Below are 25235 nucleotides of genomic sequence, written 5' to 3'. Positions count from 1 at the left end.
ATCAAAAACTGAAATCTCTCATTTGTACAAGTATTCAGATCTTTTTTTGACATTCCAAACCATGGTCAGGTGCATCCAGTTTTTGTTTTAATTCCACTTGAGATGTGTCCAGAACTTGATTGAAGTTCTCCTGTATAAAACTGAATTGATTGGACATCGTTTATAAAGGCATGTATGTGCCTGTGTATTTATGGTTCCACAATTCACACTCCGTGTATAGGCAAAAGCCAAGCAATGAAAAACATCCTAACCTTAACAAACTGTATTCACGTTATGTTCTAAAACTGCACTGACTTCAAAATCTCCAACTGCCTTTCTGTGGTTTCAGAAATTGCGTGCCTTCTGTTCCAAGTAAGTGGACATAAGTCACTTTTGCCCTAATCTCCAATACAGTTCTCCTTATTAGAAACAGAACCCTAGGGCGCAAAAGTTCTATATTCTAGGCTCCACCAAAAATTATATATTTTAGCTATATTACATACTCCAGGTAGTTTGTAGTAATGATCAAGAAAAATTGTTAATCTGATGAAAAATGGAGATAACAATCCTTCTTATAGTATGGCCATGTATGGAGAGCAACGTTGGAGCAAACAAACAATATCGAAACATGAAAAAATCTCACTTTACTCAAGTAATTTACATGTCAAGTCGTCCAGTCATATGTGCTCACAACAGACAAAAATCTGTGTATGTTTTGCTTAAAATATTGTGAAAAAAATACTTTCCAGAATAAGCACATGCGTACAGGAACAAGCTTTTGAATTGAAGTCAGGGCTCTTGACCAATCAATGAGGGGGAGAGGATGGTCTTCAAGTCAGAAGTTCAGTCCCCTATGAATGCGTTTCGTCTGTGTATGTTGTTCTAGTTTTCCAGAAGTATTTGTTTAAGAATAATTCAGAAAAAATGCTTGCACTATGCTTGTTCTGAGCCTAAAACTGGATGACTTGACACGTGGATACTGCAACATAAGTACCATCCTATTAGAAACTTTTATTATGTCCATTCTCCATGAAAACATCAGGTTGCAGTTTTTTTCTCAGCCATCACCACAAACCGTGTGGCGTAAGTAACATATAAAATATTGAATTTTTTGGTGGAGTATTTTTGAAATTGTACAATTTCAGACCGCCACTTAAAATAAGTGCTTGATATAAAATAAAAGACTAATATGTCATACACTGAGTAGGTGCCATAGTGAAAGGACAGGTGTCTTGGCCAGAATGGAGGATGGTTTCTTGCCCTGCCAGGAGGCCATAATAGATAGACTGGGTGAAAATGTATGCCTGGAGCAGTTCATTCCCCAACATGACAGGTGGCAGTGTTTCTCGGGGCCAAACCCAGTTAGGATACCCACAGGGTGGCATGGGAATTGGAGTCCAGAAATGCAGCCCTGTTGGGGTCTTTGGATGCAAATAAAAACCTTTTAATTTGAACCCGGAATTGTGTTGGGTGATATTGTGTCTGTGGTTTAGGGCTTAGTGGTGCCCTCTTTTGGATACAACTGAAAACATAATTGAACTTTGCTAAAACCATCAACCTCCCAGAGAAAATTCAACTAAAACAGTTTATATCTGTAGCAAACAACAATTTTGTACATCATGTTTCCAACAAACTGACCAAACTTGAGATTATTGGCATGGTGAATTTGCTCTCAGATAAGTAGTTATATGTTCTTTTTTGCTGGCATTTTTAAAGATATTTTATATGTTGAATAGAACAGAAATTAACAAAGCGTTAGTGTTTTTTGTCACTGTCATGCATTGCTATTTTAGCTTCTACTGCTCTGCACAGTGAGCCGCGTAGTACGCCATGATGTAATGTTTGAGTGTAGCTGTCTGCTTAGCCTTCTTCCTGCTTTAAAGATCTTAAACAGAGCTGCGGGGACATGACATGAAATGATCTGGAGTCAAGCCTCTGCCTTGAAGAAGAATTTTGGGCATTACTGGTGCCAGCATTTCTGAGTTCAGAAAGAAAGCTCCTGGCCCATTTTAGCTGCCCTGAATATTTGCTTTTTACCAAGCAGCTTAAAAAAGTTGATTTTTGCAAATCTCCTTAAAATATTTTAGAGTCTGACAAAATAACATTCTTGCTGGCACTCTTGCTATTTATTCAGTCTAGTTTGTATTACCTAATGAACATGGTAGATTTAGCAAGTGGCCATGAACACACACACCTTGAATTACAGAATGTGATGTGTGTGTAATATACCATTGATTTAATTCTTCAGAAATGGAATGTGTAATAATCTGAATAATAATAAGAGTGTAGTTCATTATAAATGTTTTATGTTCAAAATACACAAAGTGGCAATACATAATATAATAATAGTGAAGCCTACCATACAGACATGACATGGCTCATTGGCATCTGGCCTGGTTTTCTTGATCGTTTATTATAATTTACCCAATGTTCTGCTTTGCCTTTATTTATAGACCGCTTTACTCAAAAGTTATATCACTGTTTGCTATTGACTAATAGAGGAAAGGTAAGGAAGCAATGAGAATAGTGAATGTACTAGAAAAGAAAGAAAATCTGCAAAAAAGAACATAAAGGTTAGTTAGCTAGGGAAGTTCTGCTATAAACCCAATGTCTTGGCTTGTAAGCCTTTGCTAGCCTTAAGTGGTATTCTTGGTGAAGACTCAACAGTCAAAATGATGTGCAGACTACAATTGCCAACTACTTTGAGGTCTAGAGACAGGTTAGAAAAAGAGTGGAGGAAAGGATGGTGGATGGATGGATGGATGGATGGATGGACGGACAAATATTTCATATTAAGTAATATTCTGTACCACTTATAAATGCAAAGAACTTTCTGTTGAAAAGCATGAGAGACGATTACAGAAGGGAAAAACTGAACTAAAAATGAATCACTAAACAGAATCTTAGCTGTTCTTTGGGTCCACCAAACCCATGGCCTAAACCTATCTTTACCAGACAGGATGGCACTACCGCTTAACCACATTTCCATTACCAAACAGCACACTCAGTTCTCGCCTCCCATCTCTCTCTCTTCTAACGCTAATTTCCTTCTTCAATTGTCCCACAGCTTACTGGCCTTCTGTAATTCAGCAAAGCAGGCAGGTTTTAAAGTAACTAGACTAATTCCCTTCATAATTTTAAACAATCCTGTTTCCTCTTAATCTTCTTTTGATAAACTGAAAAGGCTCAGCTCTTTTAATCTCTCCTTATAACTCATCCCCTGTAGACCTGGAATCAGCCTAGTTGCTTTTTATACCAAAACACCAAATCAAAAACAAAACTAGCAATCATAGTGAGTCCAAAAAGAGTTTCAAAATCCCTGAAGTCCTTGTAAGGTATTTGTTTTTTTTATTTTAGAAATCATCCTATTAAGAAGTAAAATTCAGGTATCTCACTAAATGTGCCACCATCTTTTATAGGGACAACATGCTGATGTAATAAGAAATTATTTTCATTTACAAAAGAAAAATCCAAATGACTCAGGATTATCCTAAGGAAGTTCTGAATTTTTTAAATTTTTTATATATTTCTCTGCCTGCTGTCTTAAACCTTCCCAGGCTTGTGAATTGCTAAGTGTATGTTCCTGGGGTCTGTGGAATACAGAGTTCAGCATACCTGTGTAAAGTTTTGCTGTCAATCTCTCATCCTGTCCTGTCTATCTTCTAAGGTGATATGCAGGCTGCTATGGGACAGTTTCAATTCATGACTATCTGTGTGTTGATACTATGATATCCCTTGCGATTCACATATGCTTGCTCATGACACTTTAGGAAATGATCTTTATATGTCTGGCAGTTTGCATTAATACATCTTGTTTTAACATTACCTCATGTGGAGTGGTAGGGAAATTTATTAATCTGTGTATTACCTCATGCGTTACAAAGGTGTTCAAAGTTTGGTACGAAATTCAAGAAATGGTTGGTTGTGATATACAGAAATCATCAATATTGCAAAAATTGGCCAAAAAAATAACGTTTCCAACACTTTCATTTTGGTTGACAGAGTGCATGGCTTTTCCACATAGACAAAGCAATGGTCAAGATTTCCTATGGTTATTATTCCACCCCTGTCAAGTCAACATTTTTTTCTGAGTTCATTATTTTCCAGCATTTCTATAATATTCTGCCTTTCTCAGAATGTGCACCCTGATCTCTGTCTGAACGCCATCTTCTGGTACCTCCTAGTGACTTTAGGCAGTTCACAAACTCTCCTAAATCCTGGTGAAGTTAGGAGTAGTTTCCTAAATTTGGAAAATTGATAAAAATGATAAATACGGACTCTGTATCAGCCACTCTTTTACATTAAGATTGTTGAGTTGAAGCCATTTCTGTGTAGCTTTGGCTTTATGCTTGGGATTGCTGTCTTGCTGGAAAGCAAATCTTCTCCCAAGTTGCAGGTTTCTTGCAGACTACATCAGGTTTTCCTCCAGGATTCCCTGCATTTTGCTGCATTCTTTTTACCCTCACAAGCCGTCCAAGATCTGCTGCGGAGAAGCATCCCCCAGCCTGATGCTACCACCATGCTTTACTGTCAAGATGGTGTGTTTTGTGTAATACGCAGTCTTCAAACATGGCATTTAGCCTAATTGGAAAAAAGCCTTATTTTGGTCTCATCAGACCATAGAATCTTTTTCCAGGTAAATTTAGAGTCAACAATGCTCCATTTGGCAAATCCTAGCTACGATATCTGGGCTGTTTTTTTTTACAGTGCCCTTCTCTTTGCCACTCTTCCATAAAACTGTGTGTCTCTAATCTCGTCAGAGTTCTCTTGGTGTCCCTTGCTACTCTCCTTCCTGCACTTTTTGTGGCTGGGCTACTCCAATCAGTTTGATAGCTGTGCCATACTCTTTCCATTTCTTCATATTTGATTTAACTGGATATTCTGTCACTTGGATATTTTCACCATCCCCTGGTTTGTGGTTTTCAGTTACCTTTTCGTGAAAGGCTTGGAGTGTTCTTTTGTCTTCATTGTTCAGGTTAGTCCATCATACTGCCTCCCCACATGTTGGTCCTTCCTCATTCAGGTGCATTTAATACTACCATCAACTGAAACCCCAGACTGGTGACCACCATTGAACTAATTTTGTGACTTATAAAGTACCAGTTTGCTTTACCAGTGATGATATACTATAGGTTTATATTAATAGAGGGGTGAATACTTACGTGAATGTTTATTTTGTGTTTTATAATTGTTATAATTTAGACTGCTTTGTGGATGTCTGTTTTCACTTTGACCTCAGAGAATCTTTTTCTGTTGATCAGTGTCAAAAAGGCTGTACTAAATTCTCTGGGATTCAATAAAATAATAATAAAACATGAAAACTTCCAAAGGGGTGAATCCATTTTGTAGGCACTTATGCAAGAAATTGCTGGGATGTGTTCAAGCCCCCAATAACGCTGATCTGAGTTCAACTCTGGATGGATAGACATTTAGCATTTCAACCTGAAGCTGTTAGTTTTCATGTAATTAAAGTTAAAAAGCACTTTCCAGAAAAGCAAGAAAAGATTAAATTGGTTGTAAAAAATCTCTTCCATTCAGAGAACTTAAGAATACTAATAGGAGAAAAACAATTAGATTCTAAAGCAGAGCATTCTTTGGCTGTTTACTGAATTTTTAATTAGTGTTTGTATATAATTTCTTTAGCAGTTTTGGAAAATTTTAATGGGCTGTGCTGTATGTGCAATCAAAGCCTTCAGAGTCTGCATTTTTCACCAGCTCTTGAAGTTAGCATAATAAAAAGAAATAAACACTTTTTTCTTTCCCCAATTTCCCCCCACCCACCATCCCTCGCTTCTCCTGGTTTATGCCTGCAGTGGTTATTTAGATAAGAAATGAGATTCCTGTAGACATAAAAGAAAACATGTTCTTTGAGGAATGAAAAGAGACAGAAGGCTGCCTTTCTTCTTCCTTCTCAGATCTATATATGAGCTTCACTTTGTGAGCGCTCTCTTATCTCTATTTGGGTTATCCTATTGTGAGTAAAATGCCCTCCTCTGGATTTTCTATAATGCTGACAAAAAGAAGCATTTCACAGCTGGTTTTGTCATCATTTAATATTCAGCTCCAGTGATACCCAATGCTGACCCCCTTTAAGGATTCTTTCTTAACGTTGCTGATCCCGACCTGCAGGTTGTAACATGTAGACATTCCTTAGATTTGTACTTCAAGGATCTTTATTTTCCTCTTACTTTACCTACTGTATATTATGAAGGGATTGTGGGGGAATCAAAACTCCAGTTTTGAACTTTCGGTGGATTAACATATTTTAGGCATCCTCAAACACAATCCGATCGCTTTAGAGTGATGTCTGTTTTACTGTGTTTCGGGAGATGCATCTGTGGAGATGATCACTCAATCCAAATTAAACTTGACACAGATATTAGCACAGTAAAAGTCTTATTCATTTTGAAGAGGATTGCTCCAGTAGCCTGTTTTGCTACTTTGTGTGCCTGGATCCCTTCAAAGATTAAAAGGACTTGCACCTCAGTTTGGGGGACTCCTACAGTTGGGTTGTGGGTTTGAAACCTGAACAGATAACATGTCTGCAAAATTAAAGCTGCAAACCTATACAGTGAGTACTAGGAAAGAGAGCCATGATGGCACACTAGATCTAAGATGGCCCAGTGTCGCTGTATCCTTGAGTGTGCCCTGTAATATATGAACAGCCTATCTAGGGTTGCGTCCCACGGGCATTGATACCATCTCTCCTCGATTCTTATCTGGAAATGTAAGTTGGAAAATCAATAGGGACAAAGAAAGATGGGTGGCATGGTGGCACAGTGGTAAAGCTGCTGTCTCTCACTACGGAGACCAGGGTTTGTGTCCTCCTTCCACCCTCCGTGGAGTTTGCATGTTTCCCCCGTATCGGCATGGCTTTCTTCTGGTTTCCTCCCATCGTCCAAAGACATGCAACTTGGGTAAATTGTCAACACTAAATTGGGCTGCTAGTGTGTGTTTGGGGTTTGACTGGTGCCCCCTCCAGGGTTTGTTCCTGCCTTGTGCCTTATGCTAGCTGGGTTAGGCTCCAGTACCCCCCCACTACCCTGGTGTGGATTAAGCAGGTTAGAGAATGACATGACATGACATGACTATGAAAGACAAGAGTATATTAAGGACATTGCAGTAAGCTGTTCATTGACTTACCTTGCACTGATGAAGCATCACACTTGCTTTCCACACTGCTAAAATGTTCCTTCCAGTTAAGCTTATTTGCCTGGCCCAGACCTCCTGAAGCTGTAGGTTCAAGTCAAGGATGCAACTGACCTAAGGGAGATGCAGCACAAACATGTTAGAGAACTGTCCATTTTAAATTAACACAGTTGTTCTTTTACACACTAGTGCAGACCAAGAGTACAGAGCTGCACAAAAACAACAAATGTCAGATGAAGTTAACAAGGTCTTTGTGTCAACGCCCTACAAAAGTTCAGTTCCATTCAGGCTTTTTTGTCTAGGCCAAATTGTTCAATTAGAAGTCAGCCCTTGCCGATAACATTACTTATCTAATCTTATGACTTTTTAGAGCTTTCATTCCTCCATGTCAGGTCATTCTTATATTCTAACGTTTTCCTTTCTGATGATATCATCCAAATGTTTTGTGGATTAATTATTCTCCTTTCTTCAGTTTCTCTTCAGTTTATTTCCAAATATTTTTTTAAACACAAACTTTGTGACGAACCTACACGGAGTAAATGGGACTAAGTTAGATGGTGAACTTATGACTCCTTTCTCATTTGAATCTGATTGGCAGCAATCAGAAAACTACAACCAATGAAAACACTGCATCTCCTAAAAGTGGAAAAATCAGGGTTGGCCTTCTTAACAAATGAGTTAACTAAAAAGCAGTGAAACTGGGGTCCTGTTGAACTTGGATAAGGTGGGAGCTCCCAAAGAGGGAAGTCTTATGGGATGAACTTTGGAATCTGGAGCCCTACCGGACTGCTTTTCTTCTCAGGCTAGTGTGTGACACCCTCCCAACACCGGTGAATTTCAAAAGGTGGGGTGTAAGAGCAGCCCTGTAAGGCTCACCCAAGAGAGAAACAGGTGGTGGCATGAGAAAGTGCTTCTTGCTTTAAGAAATACCTAGGAGCAGGAGATAGAGGTTAGGAGCCTGCACTGATAGAGTGCATTGCTGCACCCACCACATGACAAACCAACTCAGGATCCCAGATTAGGACCCGAGAGCAACCATGCAACTGGTGACACCTCAGCACCACACTAGTTCAGATGAATTGGAACCAGTGTGAGGTTTTTTTATAGTGGCTGGAGTACCAATTCTGCCACCAACCCCCAGGCTTTTCCCTGCAGGTTGGAGGGCCTACCTACAGGGCTGGATACAGATTAACGTCATACCCAGGACGGAGCAATTGCAGGTTAAAGGTCTTGCTCAAGAGCCCAACGAAGAAGAGTCACTTTTGGCGTTTACAGGATTCGAACTGGCAACCTTCCAATTACCAGTACAGATCCCTAGCTTCAGAGCCACCACTCTACCCTCTTGGAGCAGGAGATAGGTAAAAAAGAGCAAACACAGTAGCACCATTGATTTAGTTCGTTAGAACAGGGGAGAGACTATCTGCCTCCAGAAAATCCAAGAACAAGAACTTTCACAAATCACCAGGCTGGAAGATAAGGGTGGACCTAGCAAGGAAGTGGCAGATCCCCCTAGTCGTCCAAACATCCATAAGGCCGGATGTGGACATTTGGTCAGAGCAGGTAACAAAGAGCATCCTGATTCAATTAACAGTCTCATGAGAGGAAGGATGTGATGAAAACCGTCAAAGGAAAGCTGTCAAGTACTAGGAACTGATGCAAGAATTTACTGACAAATGTTGGCAAGTGTGTCTTTTACCGGTTGGATTTAGAGAATTCCCAACAACAAGTGACATGGAATTTGCTTACAGCTTTGGGATTATCAAGAAAAGAGAAGAAGACATCAGCTTGCAGATTTGGTGAGATAGTTATGGCATAAAAGGGAAGAGAGAATTTGGAGGCCAGGAGCTGATGAGCAGTGATTTGGCCAACTGGAGGCCGTTACAGTTAATTCCTGAGGAACGTTGGGTACTGATGACATTAACTGCTGGTCAAAAGCTACAATCTCTTGAAAGACTGTCTGAAAACTAGGCATCCCACAATCCATCCACCCATCCATTATCCAACCCGCTATATCCTAACTACAGGGTCATGGGGGTCTGCTGGAGCCAATCCCAGCCAACACAGGGCGCAAGGCAGGAAACAAACCCCAGGGAGGGCGCCAGCCTACCGCAGGGCGCACACACACACACACACCAAGCACACACTAGGGACAATTTAGAATCGCCAATGCACCTAACCTGCATGTCTTTGGACTGTGGAAGGAAACTGGAGCACCCGGAGGAAACCCACACAGACACAGGGAGAACATGCAAACTCCACGCAGGGAGGACCCGGGAAGCGAACCCAGGTCTCCTAACTTCAAGGCAGCAGCGCTACCCACTGCGCCACCATGCCATTACATCGCACAATGTATGTTAGAAAAATGTATGAAAATTTTGGCCGAGCCATAACTGCTTTAGCATTAATAATTGGGCTCTAAATATTGAATTAAAATGGAATAAAAACGACGGAACTGAACATTTGTGCAGAAATACACATGTGCTGGAGCCATGTGTATCACTGTTATAATTTACTGAAAGTAAACCTGTTAATTATCTTCTTCATCAAGGCACGCTCAGCCGTAAGCTAGGACTGGTCTCCTCACCACAGCCTCTGACTGGATAATCAGAGTAGATATGGGTTAGCAGGTGCAATTTATAGACTATATCACACAAACAACACTCCGGCCAGACATGATCATCATTTCAAATTCTATCAAACAGTTGATCATCCCTAGGAAGAACACATGGAAGTGGTGAACAAAAGAAAACAAGGATAAAACACCAGGAGCTTGCAGAGATGTGCTGGATTTGTCGTTAGTAAACTGTCTGTGCGCCGATTAAGGTGGGCTGTCGGGTCTTCTCAGGGCCGTCTCTATGCAGGGCAGGCACTATCTCGACTGGGGATGATAGTGGCTGCAAAGAAGAGAGCCATAAGAGCTGAGACAGAAGCCATGGAGAAAGCCATTAGATGGCTATGGATCAAGAGAGTCAATCTGTGGGAGGTTGCTGGGTCTCCTAGGCAAGGGTGTATAATGCTGAACGATCTGAGAAACCCAGGAATTTCACTGATTGTGCAGCTCAATGCATATAGAAGATGTATCTTGATATTCTGTTTTGAAATGGTGGAAAAAATTATGACACAATTAAATTTTCCCTTTTACTTTTCCTCTCTGGATTTCAGTGCATATGTCATTAAATATACTTTGGAATCAGCAAGCTAATTAAAAAGGACAAGCACAGTGATAGGATGCACTGTGGACCCCCTGGAGGTCTTAGCAAAGGAGAGAATTAAAACAGAAACGAGGGCCATTGTGAATAATGCCTGTCTCTGAAACACTAACGCTGAGGACTTTCAGACAATGAATTACTTCAGCAGAAGTGCGTCAAGAAGCACTATGGGGGCCTCCTTTACACCAACAGCAGTACACCTGTATAATGCCTCACTGAGACTCAGATGTTTTCTTTCTATTTAATTTTCTTGCTTTTTAGTGTGTGTTCAGATCATTTTATGTATTTTTCTACCAATTTAATTTAATTTGCTTGGCTTTTCTCTACTTATGTATTTATTTATTTAAAGACCTTCTGTAAAAAGCCACATTTCCTCCTGTCTATCTATCTATCTATCTATCTATCTATCTATCTATCTATCTATCTATCTATCTATCTATCTATCTATCTATCTATCTATCTATCTATCTATTTGCCGTTTACATACAGTAAGTATCTGCCCTTCCTTTCATTTGTCAGCAGTTTCCTTTCTTTTGTTATTGTCTGACTTGTTGCTTTTAATTCGTTAAACATAATCCCATTTTCCAGAGTGTTCGCAATAAATCCTTTGAAGTGCTTGACGCTATTGTGTCCCAAAATCAGTGTCAAATTTGGATTTGTTAAGTTAAAAAGTTAAACCAGCACAGGAATTCATTTACCCGTCCATCCATTTCTGATCCCACCTAATCCAATTCGTGGTCACAGGGATCAGTAGACAAGCACCAATACTGCCCTGTTGCATTCATTCACTATTTCATTCATTCATTTGTGCCTGTGAACTCAGTTTTTGGGTAAAAGTCCATCTGTCACTGAAGCATCAGGAATAAGGCATGAACCAACCCTAGAAGGAAGCACCAGTCCAACACAGGGCACACACAGTCACCTTCACTTTGTCATATTAGGCTAACTTAGAGCCACCTGATGAGACGCCTAGTGGAAATTTACTTGGATCCAGCAAAAACGTGCACACTGACAGGGACTGGGTTATAAAGGAGCAGCACAAACTGGTGGGCTCCTATGCCACCATGTTAGTATTTAAATAAGTGTATTAGTGTATATTTAACACATAGTAACTGTTGCTTAACTGCCATTTTAAGCTCTGGGTTATGGAAACTGTTTCTAGTAGGTAAATGAAACTAAATATCCTTGTCAGAGTGCCATGTTTGGCACCTGATGGGTCTTTGAGGAATGTAATTCTGTGTGTTGCGCACACTGTGTTTATTTATATTTAAGCTCCTATACTTATAGTTTGATGATTTTAAATGATTGGAAAAAATGTGAGAAATGGCATGGATAGAGGTCATGGCATTCTAGTTTCAGGTCACCGGCCAAAACTGTTATTAGCTGCTGCTTCATTACATGTTGCCCTGAAGCTGGTGTGGCAAAGTCAGTGCAGTTTAGATTTCAAATTTTGTAAGTCAGATAAGGCAGAGTTTCACTGTAGGTAAGCAGGTCAAGGATCTTGCAGTTATAAATGAAAGCCTTTAGTTTTAGGCATTTTGGCAAGATGGAGTACTGGATTGTGGGTCACTTCACAATCTGGATGCTAAATGTGTACAGTTTGCAGGTGCCATTTTTGACTGTATGAGTTTTCATAAGGTACTCTAGTATTTTTTGTCCTCATTGTGAAACCTGACAGCTTAAATTATCTGCTTATTCTTAGCTGGTCCTATTAGTGAGAGTGAATTTTGTTGACACAATTTGAATTAATTTATTGTATACTGTAAGTAGAGCTCTTTATATAGGATAGCATTCCTTGATTTGCCATCATAGAGGAGTCAGATTCTATCCCAGGAGCACTTGGTGCAAAGCAGGAACCAGCCCTGGACAGGGATTCAGCCCCTTGCACAACCAGATTATTACAGATAGATAGATAGATAGATAGATAGATAGATAGATAGATAGATAGATAGATAGATAGATAGATAGATAGATAGATAGATAGATAGATAGATAGATAGATAGATAGATAGATAGATAGATAGATAGATAGATAGATAGATAGATAGATAGATAGATAGATAGATAGATACTGCCTTCTTCTTCTCCTGTGGGCCCACCACCTGCAGGAGGAACATGGGCCAGGGGCAATGTGACCTGGGCAGCAGTCAAAGGCAGAAGCCTTGGCGGACTGGAACCCAGACACACAAACTGATTCTTGGGATGTGGAACTTCACCTCTCTTTGGGGAAAGGAGCCAGATTTGGTGGGTGAGACAGAGAGTTTTCAGCTAGATATAGTTGGGCTCACATCCAACCAACTCTCTTGTATCTGAAACCGAACCCCTTGAAAGAGGCTGGGCATCCCTCTACTCAAAAGCTTTTAGGGTAAGCAGAGATTCACCCAGGTTGTTTTCAGCAAGAGTAAAGAAGTGCTGACAGACTGAAGATGTTGTCTGGTGGTAAAAGGAATATTTTGAGAAGCTCACAAACCCAATGGATATGCCCTCTGTGGAGGAGGAAGATCCAGAAGCTGGTGGGGATCAATGCCCATTTCACTGGTGAAGGTCAGTGAAGTAGTTAAGCAACTCCGCAGTGGCAAAGCACAGGGGGTGGATGAGATCCACCCAGAAATGCTTAAAGCTCTGAACATTGTTGGGCAGTCATGGGTGACATGCTTTTTCAGTTTTCAATGGTCATTGAGAGCTATGCCTTTTGAGTGGCAGACCAGGGTGATGGTCCCCATTTTTAAAAAGGGGGACAGAAGTGTGTGGTCTAACTGTTGGGGGAATCACACTCCTTAGCCTCACTGGGAAAGCTTATGCCAGGGTACTAGAAAGGAAATTTGTTTATTTTTGATTTGTTTTGTTTTGCTTTTTGTAAGCATCTCCCGGTTTGATTTAAAAAATTAGCCAAGACAGTTTTTCAAGTCAGAAACTTTGTCAATCAGGTAATTGTCTCCATAAATAGGTTTTTGACATATAACTTTCTGCCTTGTCCCTACGTGTAGAGGTAATGGACGTTCAGGGGTGGAGCAAGTAAAACAAATACAGTGGAATCATCGGAGAAATATGACAATGTTAGTCGTAATGGTGGGGTGGTGGTTAACAGTCTCATCATGCAGCCAATCAGTCAGTGTCCAACCCGCTATATCCTAACGCAGGGTCACGGGGGGTCTGCTGGAGCCAATCCCAGCCAACACAGGGCACAAGACAGGCATAAACCCCGGGCAGGGCGCCAGCCCACTGCAGGGCACACACACACACACACTAGGGACAATTTAGGATCTCCAATGCACCTAAACTGCATGTCTTTGGACTGTGGGAGAAAAACGGAGCACCCGGAGGAAACCCACGCAGACATGGGGAGAACATGCAAACTCCACACAGTGAGGACCCAGGAAGTGAACCCGGGTCTCCTAAATGCGAGGCAGTATGTTGCCATCACCCAACTTTTTCCTTTAATCAAGAGTTTTCCTTACTATTTATCTCATAGCCCCATGCTGCCTAGAGTGGTACCATATTGACTCCAGAGTTATTTATTACACTGTGGGATCACAAGTGTATTCTTTCAACATTACACTACCGTCGTAAGCTGCCTATTTATACAGTCATATGAAAAAGTTTGGGAACCCCTCTTAATTCTTTGGATTTTTGTTTCTCATTGGCTGAGCTTTTAAAGTAGCAACTTCCTTTTAATATACGACATGCCTTATGGAAACAGTAGTATTTCAGCAGTGACATTAAGTTTAATGGAGTAACAGAAAATATGCAATATATATCATAACAAAATTAGACAGGTGCATAAATTTGGGCACCCAAACAGAGATATGACATCAATACTTAGTTGAGCCTCCTTTTGTAAATCTAACAGCCTCGAGACGCTGTCCTCCTATAGCCTTTGATGAGTGTCTGGATTCTTGATGGAGGTATTGTTGACCATTCTTCATACAAAATCTCTCCAGTTCTGTTCAATTTGATGGCTGCTGAGCATGGACAACCTGCTTCAAATCATCCCATAGATTTTCGATGATATTCAAGTCAGGGGACTGTGACGGCCATTCCAGAACATTGTACTTCTCCCTCTGCATGAATGCCTTTGTAGATTTCCAACTGTGTTTTGGGTCATTGTCTTGTTGGAATATCCAACCCCTGCATAACTTCAACTTTGTGACTGATGCTTGAACATTATCCTGAAGAATTTGTTGATATTGGGTTGAATTCATCTGACCCTCGACTTTAAGAAGTCCCTGAACTAGCCACACAGCCCCACAGCATGATGGAACCTCCACCAAATTTGACAGTAGGTAGCAGGTGTTGTTCTTGGAATGCGGTGTTCTTCTTCAGCCATGCAAAGCGCTTTTTGTTATGACCAAATAATTCTATTTTTGTCTTATCCAAAATGAATCTGGCTTGTCTAAATGAGCATTTGCATACAACAAGCGACTCTGTTTGTGGCGTGAGTGCAGAAAGGGCTTCTTTCTCATTGTCTGTAACCATTCTCACAATCCTGCTCATATGACACTCCTGTATTTTTCTTGGCCTGCCGGACCTGCTGGGTTTAACAGAAACTGTGCCTGTGGCCTTCCATTTCCTGATTACGTTCCTTACAGTTGAAACTGACAGTATAAACCTCTGAGATAGCTTTTTGTAGCCTTCCCCTAATCCATGAGACTGAACAATCTCTGTTTTCAGATCTTTTGAGAGTTGCTTTGAGGATCCCATGCTGTCACTCTTCAGAGGAGAGTCAAAGGGAAGCACAACTTGTGATTGACCTCCTTAAATACCTTTATATCTCATGATTGGACACACCTGTCTATGAAGTTTAAGGCTTAACGAGCTAATCCAACCAATTTGGTGTTGTAAGTAATCAGCATTGAGCAGTGACAGGCATTCAAATCAGCAAAATTACAAGTGGACCCACATTTCTGCACAGCCAGTTTTTCACATTTGATTTAATTTCATACAACTAAAATCTTTGTTCACACCCCAGTACTCAGATGTTCCTAGGAAATGAAAGGCATACCACTGTTATCTTTTTTGTTGAAAGTAGAGTCAATTATTATGCAGGCTGAGAGGGGTTCCCAAACTTTTTCATATGACTGTATTTGAAGCTACATCTGTCAGGCTGGCCTTGCCCTCCCAGGGATTGACAGTAACGTCCTGAGGTTGGAGCGACTGGTCATAACTCAAAATTTAATGCTGCTCTTATAACGAATTGGGATCGCTAATCATATTTAGACTAAACAGAATAAGACAAGCTCTGGAAATAGAGTTGGGATAAACTATGACAGTGTGATCTGTCGGGAGAAATAAGCACACCACACAGGCAGTGATGGTGGTGTGACGTGATGTTTAACATGCTTGCTAAGAAATCTGGGTTTGATCCCCATCCATTACATTTACCTTTATCTTTAATCAGGCATCTCCCTCATTATTGGCGCCATGGCCCCAGGCTGGCCCAGGTGCAGCCACATTCTCTGCATTGTTAATTATTGCAAACTAAAGTTTTTTGCACCAGAATCAAAACTATGAAGATTTATACAAAGAAGCTTTCCAATACTAACTAAGTATATACTAAATGTGTAGCAAATATATGGAAATATGTAACTACTTTTTAACTTTCCACCTTTCTACTTTCCCACTCTGACAATACCAAGTAACTCAGCTGATTATATTATAAGATGTTAGAAGAAGTACAACGTTCAAAGCAGACCTCTGTAGAACAAATGTATCTAATGAAGTCTTTGGATCTAATTGGTCTTTAGATTCTTGTATAAATCCCACATATGACAATAAGTAACATGTTTTGTTTCCTTCTCATTTTCAGAGTCAACAGTTTATATACCCCAGTCTTCATATGTTATCGAAGAAGACATCGGCGAGTTAATGATTCCTGTCAAGAGAAGTGGTGATGTGAGTCAGGAGTTAATGGTCATTTGCTACACTCAACAAGGTGAGGACAGTTACACGTTTCATTTTGTCTTCTTTTAATTTGCAGCTCTCATATTTCTGGCCAGTTCATAAAACAAAGCTTTTTCTCAATTCACGGTGAATGAACTAAACATGCAGTGTTTGCTTCTTTTCTGTTTTATGTGTGTGGCTGATGTCTGATTCCCCTCTGACATGGCTTAATTTTTTTTTGCAAAAATAAAAAGGCACAAAGCTCCTCTACACATCTGTGGCATTTCCCATTTGGAGATTGCAGAGAGATAATGGCCATGGTTTTATGATAATTACCAAATGTCAGACTAAACCTCATTAGAAGGTTGACTTGTGGAAGTGACGGAAATGCCATTTTAAATTAGATTTTAAATACACTCCCAACAGGTGCTTGATGGCCAGGTATCCCAGGGAATGCAGGCCCCCCAGCAACAGCATAACAGAGAGGTGATAGTAATCAGAGCTGCTCTCCATCCATTCCTCAGCATTCCTAAATTGTATGTGTGTGGGTCAGACGTGGAGGGTTTCCCAAAAGGAATTTCTTCTTTTAATATTTTTTAATTTAATTTGTTTAGCTTTTTTCAAAGTTTTACTCATTAGCCCAATTTCATTTAGTTCAGTTCCCTCCTACACGGACTGACAGAAATCAAGCCAGGTAAGCAACAAAGACGCCAAACCACTCAAACCCTTTTGAATGTTTACGACATACTGCCTCAAATGAACTGCATGCAATGCAAATCAATTTGATTTTGTTTGCTTATTGTGAATTCTGTCCGGTAAAGGATTTGAACAATAAAGAAACCAAATTCTTGTCATGCATTTTTTGGAAATAAATGATGAACTGGAAAATGGTCTGACTTTCAAATTGTTTATGTTCAGGATCTGCCATTGGCACCATCCCCAGCACTGTGCTGTCGTACTCGGATTACATTTCACGACCAGAGGACCACACCAGTGTCTTAAGGTTTGATAAGGATGAGACGGAGAAGTTCTGCCGGGTCGTTATCATTGATGATTCTCTTTATGAAGAGGCAGAGACTTTCAATGTGACACTGAGCATGCCCATGGGAGGTCGTCTTGGGAAAGAATACCCGTCCACCCAGGTTGCGATCACACAGGATTTGGATGATGGTAAGCATGAGTTTAAATGTTTGGCTGCTATTGCTTATAAATATTTTATCCACCTTTCCTATTTTTTACAGCACACAAATAGTGAGAAAAATGTATTCAGGTTGAAATATAATAAGTTTAGTTGTGATGCTTTAACATATGTATAGTGGTAGCACAGAGCTGTCATTCCTACCTCACTGCGCCTGGATCTGCAGGGACTTTGCACTCTCTCCATGTGTTTATCATTTCGTTGGTATCAGTGAGGAGTGTCAGTGAGTTTACTCACTCAAAAATATTGTCCTCAGTTCTTGTAGTACCATAGTGGATAGAACTGGCAGGCTTTGTTGGACTGAGCAGCCTGTCCTCGTCTAGATTATTCTAATGTTCTAATATCCTCAGCAAGAGAGATTCAGCATGCACTATAAAATTCAATAATTAGTCTGTGGTGCTTCAGTCTGTTCCATTGTGGTTTGACTCTATTGTGCTCTTAACTTTTTCATTTATTTCAATTATTTTTTTATTGTGCGTGTGCACGGCATGCCCCATGGGAGGTAATGTTGAGTGTTGATTGGACTCTGTGAACCTACCCAGAGATGGTATCAACATGCGGGTCACTTGGCTCCTTCAAACACCTAAGGCTTTTATAAAAAATACAATGGAGTATAATTAACAACAACAACAATAACATGTATTTCAATAGCACATTTTCATACTAAGGTTGTATCTCAAAGTGCTTTACAAGTTGCCAGAGTAGCAATTACATGCAAAGATAATCAAATTAAAATTAGATAAGAATAGCAGTATATAAAAATAAATAAGATACTCTTCAATCAGACAGATGTATAATTAAGAGAAACAGAGTCCTTAAATACTCTATTACTTCTTTTTTCAGTCTCTAAATGATAAGATCAGATGGCCAAGGTGGGCAGAAAAACAATTCAGTTAAACTGGAGAAAAAAACAAAATCTACAGGAGTCCCATGCCAAAATACACCCCCTGCCAGCCCCTACCTACCTTAAATGAATGCCCTTAAGTTGTTCTTTATTGTTCTTCTTTTTAAGGCTTTGTCTTAGATGATTTGACACAGTAGATCTCACGGCAGGTTGGGGTATTCACTTTTGTGCATTTAGTAGGTCACATTGTACAAATAAATAACTACTCTACTGATGCTTTGTCAGTGTTATTAACACCAAATGAAGTGTTTGTTACATAAGAGTAATTGAGTAATAAATGCTTTTTTTTTGCAGTATCTAAACTAAATATGTTACCCAATATTTAATCAGCTCAAAGAAGTTCACTTATTCATCTCCTTATTATTTGCCTGCAGGAATTAGAACACAAAACAACATATCAATGAATACCAGGTTAAAGAGACAGACGTTTATAAAAAGTGAAGTTTAGGGAAACCAAAATTTGTTTAATTGAAATATATTCAGAATCAATATGCCATTACTTTGTACAGTTGGAAGCAAAATTCTTCAAGCAATTTGCCTTATGGCACTTTTCTCTGAGTAGATTTTTTGATTTATTACTTTTTTATCCCTGGGCTTATGAGCCAATAAAATTTGATTAATTCTCTTTTGAGTATACAGTCTGTTTCTTGGGATGGTAGTAATGGATTAATTAGAAGCTGGTCCAATTTATTGGTGTTACATTGAAAGTGGCCAGGCTAGCATCTAGCAACTAATTTAATGGAATGAGCAGGTTTAGAAAATGGATGAATGAAAGCTTCCGGAGGTGGCTGAAATGAAATTCTGACCACCTACAGTACTTCCATAGCATTTATTTATTATTTTTATTATTATATTTTTTTCTTCTTTAAGTTAACACTCTGTAGCTCATGTTTTCACTTACTCACTAATTCAGGCCATGGCTTGCTTTGTGCTGCCCACAGTAGGCTCAAAACACTGACAAAGGTGAGCAGGCCATGATATAATCAAACACTTTTCTGAATGTGGGGTGATCAAGAACAAGTGCGCGAAAAGCAGCCTGCTTACTTGGTAGCGGATCACTTGACACACAAATGAGGATGCCAGAATTATTTTAACTTCTGCAAACAGCTATGCTGCCCATGTTTGTAAAGCAAGTGATATGAGTTAAATAACTGGAGAGGTGACATGAAGCTATGCTGAAACTCAGGCCGTCATTAACATTTGGGCATTGGACTTCATCCAAAACAGTTTAGATGGAAATGGCCAAAATAGACTTATGAATGTTTATGAAATGAAATATGAGCCCAGCTGACAGACACCAGGCCATGACCCAAGTCAGCGTGCTACTGCAATTTACACCAGTGTAGGAAGTCTTTTTTTTTTAAGAATAAATTCTTGCCACTAATCATTGAAATACAGGAACATTTTATAAAGAAATAGGGAAATTTTCTAAAATATACAGTACTGGATAACATTTTATTTTATTAAAATAGTGAACTTCATAAAAAAGATTCAGCTTCTGTGTTTTTATTTAAAAATGTTGAGACATACAGTGTCTTGTGAAAGTATTCATCCCCCTCTGTGTTTGTCCTGTTTTGTCGCATTATAACCTGGAATTAATATGGGTTTTTGGGGGGTTAGCACCATTTGATTTACACAACATGCCTACCAATATTTTTTATTGTGACACAAACAATAATCCATCCATCCATTTTCCAACCTGCTGAATCCGAACACAGGGTCACGGGGGTCTGCTGGAGCCAATCCCAGCCAACACAGGGCACAAGGCAGGAACCAATCCCGGGCAGGGTGCCAACCCACCGCAGCAAACAATAATAATTAAGACAAAAAAAAAAACAAATCCCAGGTGTGCATACGTTTTCACCCCCAAAGTGAATACTTTGTTGAGCCCCCTTGCTGCAATTCCACCCGCAAGTCTCTTGTTGAGTGTGTCTATTAGCTTAGCACATCTCACCAGTGGGATTTTCACCATTTCCTCAAGGCCAAGCTGCTCCAACTCCTTCAAGTTAGATGAGTTACTGTACGTTGGCATACAGCAATCTTCAGATCATGCCACAGATTCTCCATTGGATTGCAGTCTGGGCTTTTTAAGACATTTAAATGTTTCCCTTTAAACCACTCCAGTGTAGCTTTAACAATATGGATAGGGTCATTGTCTTGCTGGAAGATGTACCTTCGTCCCAGTCTGAATATCTCTGGCAGAATGAAACAGGTTTTGCTGAAGAATTGCCCTGTATTTAGTGCCACCCATCTTTCCTTCAGTCCTGACCAGTTTTCCAGTCCCTCCCAATGGAAAATGTCCCCACAGTATGATGCTGCCACTGCCACTCTTCACTGTGGGTATGGTGTTCTTGGGTTTGCACCAAACCTGGTGTTTCACATGATGGCCAATTTTAGTCTCACCTGACCAGAGAACCTTCTCCCCTGTTTTTGACGAGTCCACCACATGCTGTTGCTTGCTTGTTTTTTTTCTTTAAGCAATGGCTTTTTTTCTGGCTTCTCATCCATAAAGCCCCGCTCTGTGGAGTGTATGGTTTAAAGTGGTCCTGTGGACACATACTTCCATCTCCACTGTGGAGATACGTTACAAAATATATATATATATATACAGTATACTCATTAATGTACACACAGCACCCCATATTGACAGACAAAAAAAAGAATTTTTGAAATTGTTGCACATACCGCTTAGAATTAAGGCCAAAAAGTTCTATCTTGGTCTCATCAGACCACAGAATCTTATTTCTCACCATCTCAGAGTCCTTCAGGTGTCTTTTAGCAAACTCCATGCGGGCTGTCATGTGTCTTGCACTGAGGTATGTGAGGAGACAACCAGGCACTGCTCATCACTTGTCCAATACAGTCCCCACAGTGAAGCATGGTGGTGGCAGCATCATGCTGTGGGGGTGTTTTTCAGCTGCAGGGACAGAACGACTGGTTGCAATCGAGGGACAGATGAATCGGCCAAGTACAGGGATATCCTGGACAAAAACCTTCTCCAGAGTGCTAAGGACCTCAGACTTGGCCGAAGGTTTACTTTCCAACAAGACAATGACCCTAAGCACACAGCTAAAATAACGAAGGAGTGGCTTCACAACAACTCTGTGACTGTTCTTGAATGGCCCAGCCAGAGCCCTGACTTAAACCCAATTCAGCATCTCTGGAGAGACCTAAAAATGGCTGTCCACCAACGTTTACCATCCAACCTGACAGAACTGGAGAGGATCTGCAAGGAGGAATGGCAGAGGATCCCCAAATCCAGTTGTGAAAAACTTGTTGCATCTTTCCCAAGAAGACTCATGGCTGTATTAGCTCAAAAGGGTGCTTCTACTAAATACTGAGCAAAGGGTCTGAATACTTAGGACCATGTGATATTTCAGTTTTTCATTTTTAATAAATCTGCAACAATTTCAAAAATTCTTTTTTTTGTCTGTCAATATGGGGTGCTGTGTGTACATTAATGAGGGAAAAAATTAATTTAAATGATTTTAACAAATGGCTGCAATATGACAAAGAGTGAAAAATTGAAGGGGGTCTGAATACTTTCCGTACCCACTGTATATATATATATATATATATATATATATATATATATATATATATATATATATAATATAGTGGGATATGGCCGGCCATTCATCTCGGCCAATACCCCCAGGCTGCCAGATGGAGCCCTCCCTGCAGCATCTTGCCTGAAGAAGGGGCCTGAGTTCCCTCAAAACCTTGCATATTGTAATCTTTTTAGTTAGCCAATAAAAGGTGTCATTTTGCTTGACTTCTCACTAAATTCATAATGGCTAACAGGATACAACACCCTAGTACTACTGACAAGTAAATAAATGTGAGATTTAATGGGTTTTACTTGACTAGTTTTCTTTTTTTTTGCAGTGCAGCTGAAAGCGGTCAGTTTGTTTAGGCCGAAATTCTGATACTTTCTTCTCTGCCTCTTCATCTATCAACTCCCATGTACCATACCAGAAAAGTACTGATGTTTAGCTGCTTCTTTGAATCTGAATATAGGTTAGAGGCAAAGCACGTCAGTTCTTTTTGCTTTTACAGCGCTTCATGTCTGTTTACTTTAGCTGGAAACATCTGACCTTCCCTTCCCTTGGCTGAAAGTATAACAAGTGCACATTTTCAGATGTGAGTTCTTTTTTTCATCCATGTAAACAAGTTGAGAGCAGCTCCCGGCATTTTTTAAATATCTAAAGAGTAATCCCACTCTTTGAATAAGTCCTCCATCTCTGCTTTATATAGACATGTACTGGCACTCCATTCTCTGAATGGAATTTGTAGGCCTTTTTTTACCGAGTAGTTGTTTCTGGTAAATTTTATTGGACAGTGTTGTGGAGTAAATAGTGGCTATTTTTTTTGTGCATTTTTTAAAATGAGCATGTTTTCATTAATTTAATTTTTTGTTTTGTTCCCATTTTGCTCCCTATGCTGCTGACAAAGGCACTAGTGACTCTGAACTTGATATGCATGTCAGAGAATGGATGGACTAACATTCTTACAGAAAATAATGTACAAATATGTGTTGTTTTTTAGTTTAATCTCTTCATACCATCAATTAAATTACTGAACCCACTTAATCCAGTTTAAATGGAGAGCTGGAGCCTAATCATGCAAACAACAGCAACAGTTTATTTCTCGTATAGCCCAAAATCACACAAGGAATGCCTCAGTGGGCTTTAACAGGCCCTGTTTTTTGACAGCCCCAAAGCCCCCCCAGAGCCTTAACTTTCTAAGAAGACAAGAAAAAATTTTGCAGAAAAAAATTGGGAGGACAATTCAGAGAGAGATCCCTTTCCAGGTGGGTGGGTCAAAAAATGTGGTGAATACAGCACACAAAACAGAACACAAGTATAGTCATATGAAAAAGTTTGGGAACCCCTCTGAATTCTTTGGATTTTTGTTTATCATTGGCTGAGCTTTCAAAGTAGCAACTTCCTTTTAATATATGACATGCCTTATGGAAACAGTAGTATTTCAGCAGTGACATTAAGTTTATTGGAATCACAGAAAATATGCAACATGCAACATAACAAAATTAGACAGGTACATAAATTTGGGCACCCCAACAGAGATATGACATCAATACTTAGTTGAGCCTCCTTTTGTAAATCTAACAGCCTCTTGACGCTGTCCTCCTATAGCCTTTGATGAGTGTCTGGATTCTGGATGGAGGTATTGTTGACCATTCTTCCATACAAAATCTCTCCAGTTCAGTTCAATTTGATGGCTGCCAAGCATGGACAACCTGCTTCAAATCATCCCATAGATTTTCGATGATATTCAAGTCAGGGGACTGTGACAGCCATTCTAGAACATTGTACTTCTCCCTCTGCATTAATGTCTTTGTAGATTTCAAACTGTGTTTTGGGTCATTGTCTTGTTGGAATATCCAACCCCTGTGTAACTTCAACTTTGTGAGTGATGCTTGAACATTATCGTGAAGAATTTGTTGATATTGGGTTGAATTAATCCGACCCTCGACTTTAACAAGGGCCCCAGTCCCTGAACTAGCCACACAGCCCCACAGCATGATGGAACTTCCACCAAATTTGACAGCAGGTAGCAGGTGTTTTTCTTGGAATGCGGTGTTCTTCTTCCACCATGCAAAGCACTTTTTGTTAAGACCAAATAACTCAATTTTTGTCTCATCAGTCCAAAGCACTTTGTTCCAAAATGAATCTGGCTTGTCTAAATGAGCATTTGCATACAACAAGCGACTGTTTGTGGCGTGAGTGCAGAAAGGGCATCTTTCTCATCACCCTGCCATACAGATGTTCCAAATTGTGCTGAATTGTAGAACGATGTACAGACACACCATCTGCAGCAAGATGTTCTTGCAGGTCTTTGGAGGTGATCTGTGGGTTGTCTATAACTATTCTCACAATCCTGCGCATATGCCGCTCCTGTATTTTTCTTGGCCTGCCAGACCTGCTGGGTTTAACAGCAACTGTGCCTGTGGCCTTCCATTTCCTGATTCCATTCCTTACAGTTGAAACTGACAGTTTAAATCTCTGTGATAGCTTTTTGTAGCCTTCCCCTAAACCATGAGACTGAACAATCTTTGTTTTCAGATCTTTTGAGAGTTGCTTTGAGGATCCCATGCTGTCACTCTTCAGAGGAGAGTCAAAGGAAAGCACAACTTGCAATTGACCACCTTAAATTGCTTTTTTCATGATCGGACACACCTGTCTATGAAGTTCAAGGCTTAATGAGCTCATCCAACCAATTTGGTGTTGTAAGTAATCAGCATTGAGCAGTGACAGGCATTCAAATCAGCAAAATGACAAGGGGACCCACATTTTGGCACAGCCAGTTTTTCACATTTGATTTAATTTCATACAACTAAATACTGCTTCACTAAAAATATTTGTTTGGAAAACACCCCAGTACTCAGATGTTCCTAGGAAATGAAAGACATACCACTGTTATCTTTTTTGTTGAAAGGAGAGTAAATTATTATGCAGGCTGAGAGGGGTTCCCAAACTTTTTCATTTGACTATAATCCTCTTCACAGAGCTCGATGGCCAAAGGACAACAATACAAACGACTTTGTTCTCGCACAACACTCCTCACCACATGCTGGCACAGAGCACCGCGACAACTCTCAAGGTAAAATACTACTCACTAAAAACAGAACTATCACATATAATGATACAGAATTATTCAAATACTTCAAAAACAAAGTAGAAACCGATTAACATAAATGAAAAACAGCAAGATCTGCCAGTCAGCCAATTGTAGAACCGCAGCCAGATTGTAGAAGAGGAGTCAGACAAGTCAGACCCAGTCAGAGTCCTGGAGACCTCGGCCAACGACCCACCGCAACACTGAGCACAACCCTTCATGGGCTACCAATCCACTGCCACACTTACACTCACACTTACTAGTATTAGGGCAATTT

The 25235-nt window shown here is 40.0% G+C and overlaps 1 protein-coding gene across 1 annotated transcript in view; it reads left to right on the top strand.

Annotated features, from left to right (window-relative positions):
- The window catches only part of LOC114649897 (FRAS1-related extracellular matrix protein 2-like), a 369649-nt gene that overhangs the window by 195641 nt on the left and 148773 nt on the right, over positions 1–25235 (top strand). The window contains exons 5-6 of the mRNA XM_028799269.2: positions 16144–16269; positions 17136–17387. Coding sequence (XP_028655102.1) covers positions 16144–16269; positions 17136–17387 — 378 coding nt within the window. The remainder of the gene's footprint in view (positions 1–16143; positions 16270–17135; positions 17388–25235) is intronic.

The sequence above is a fragment of the Erpetoichthys calabaricus genome, chromosome 4, assembly GCF_900747795.2.
Source record: "Erpetoichthys calabaricus chromosome 4, fErpCal1.3, whole genome shotgun sequence".
Taxonomy (NCBI): Eukaryota; Metazoa; Chordata; class Cladistia; order Polypteriformes; family Polypteridae; genus Erpetoichthys; species Erpetoichthys calabaricus.
The sequence above is the reverse complement of the archived record's forward strand: the minus strand, read 5'-3'. Positions and strand labels throughout refer to the sequence as shown.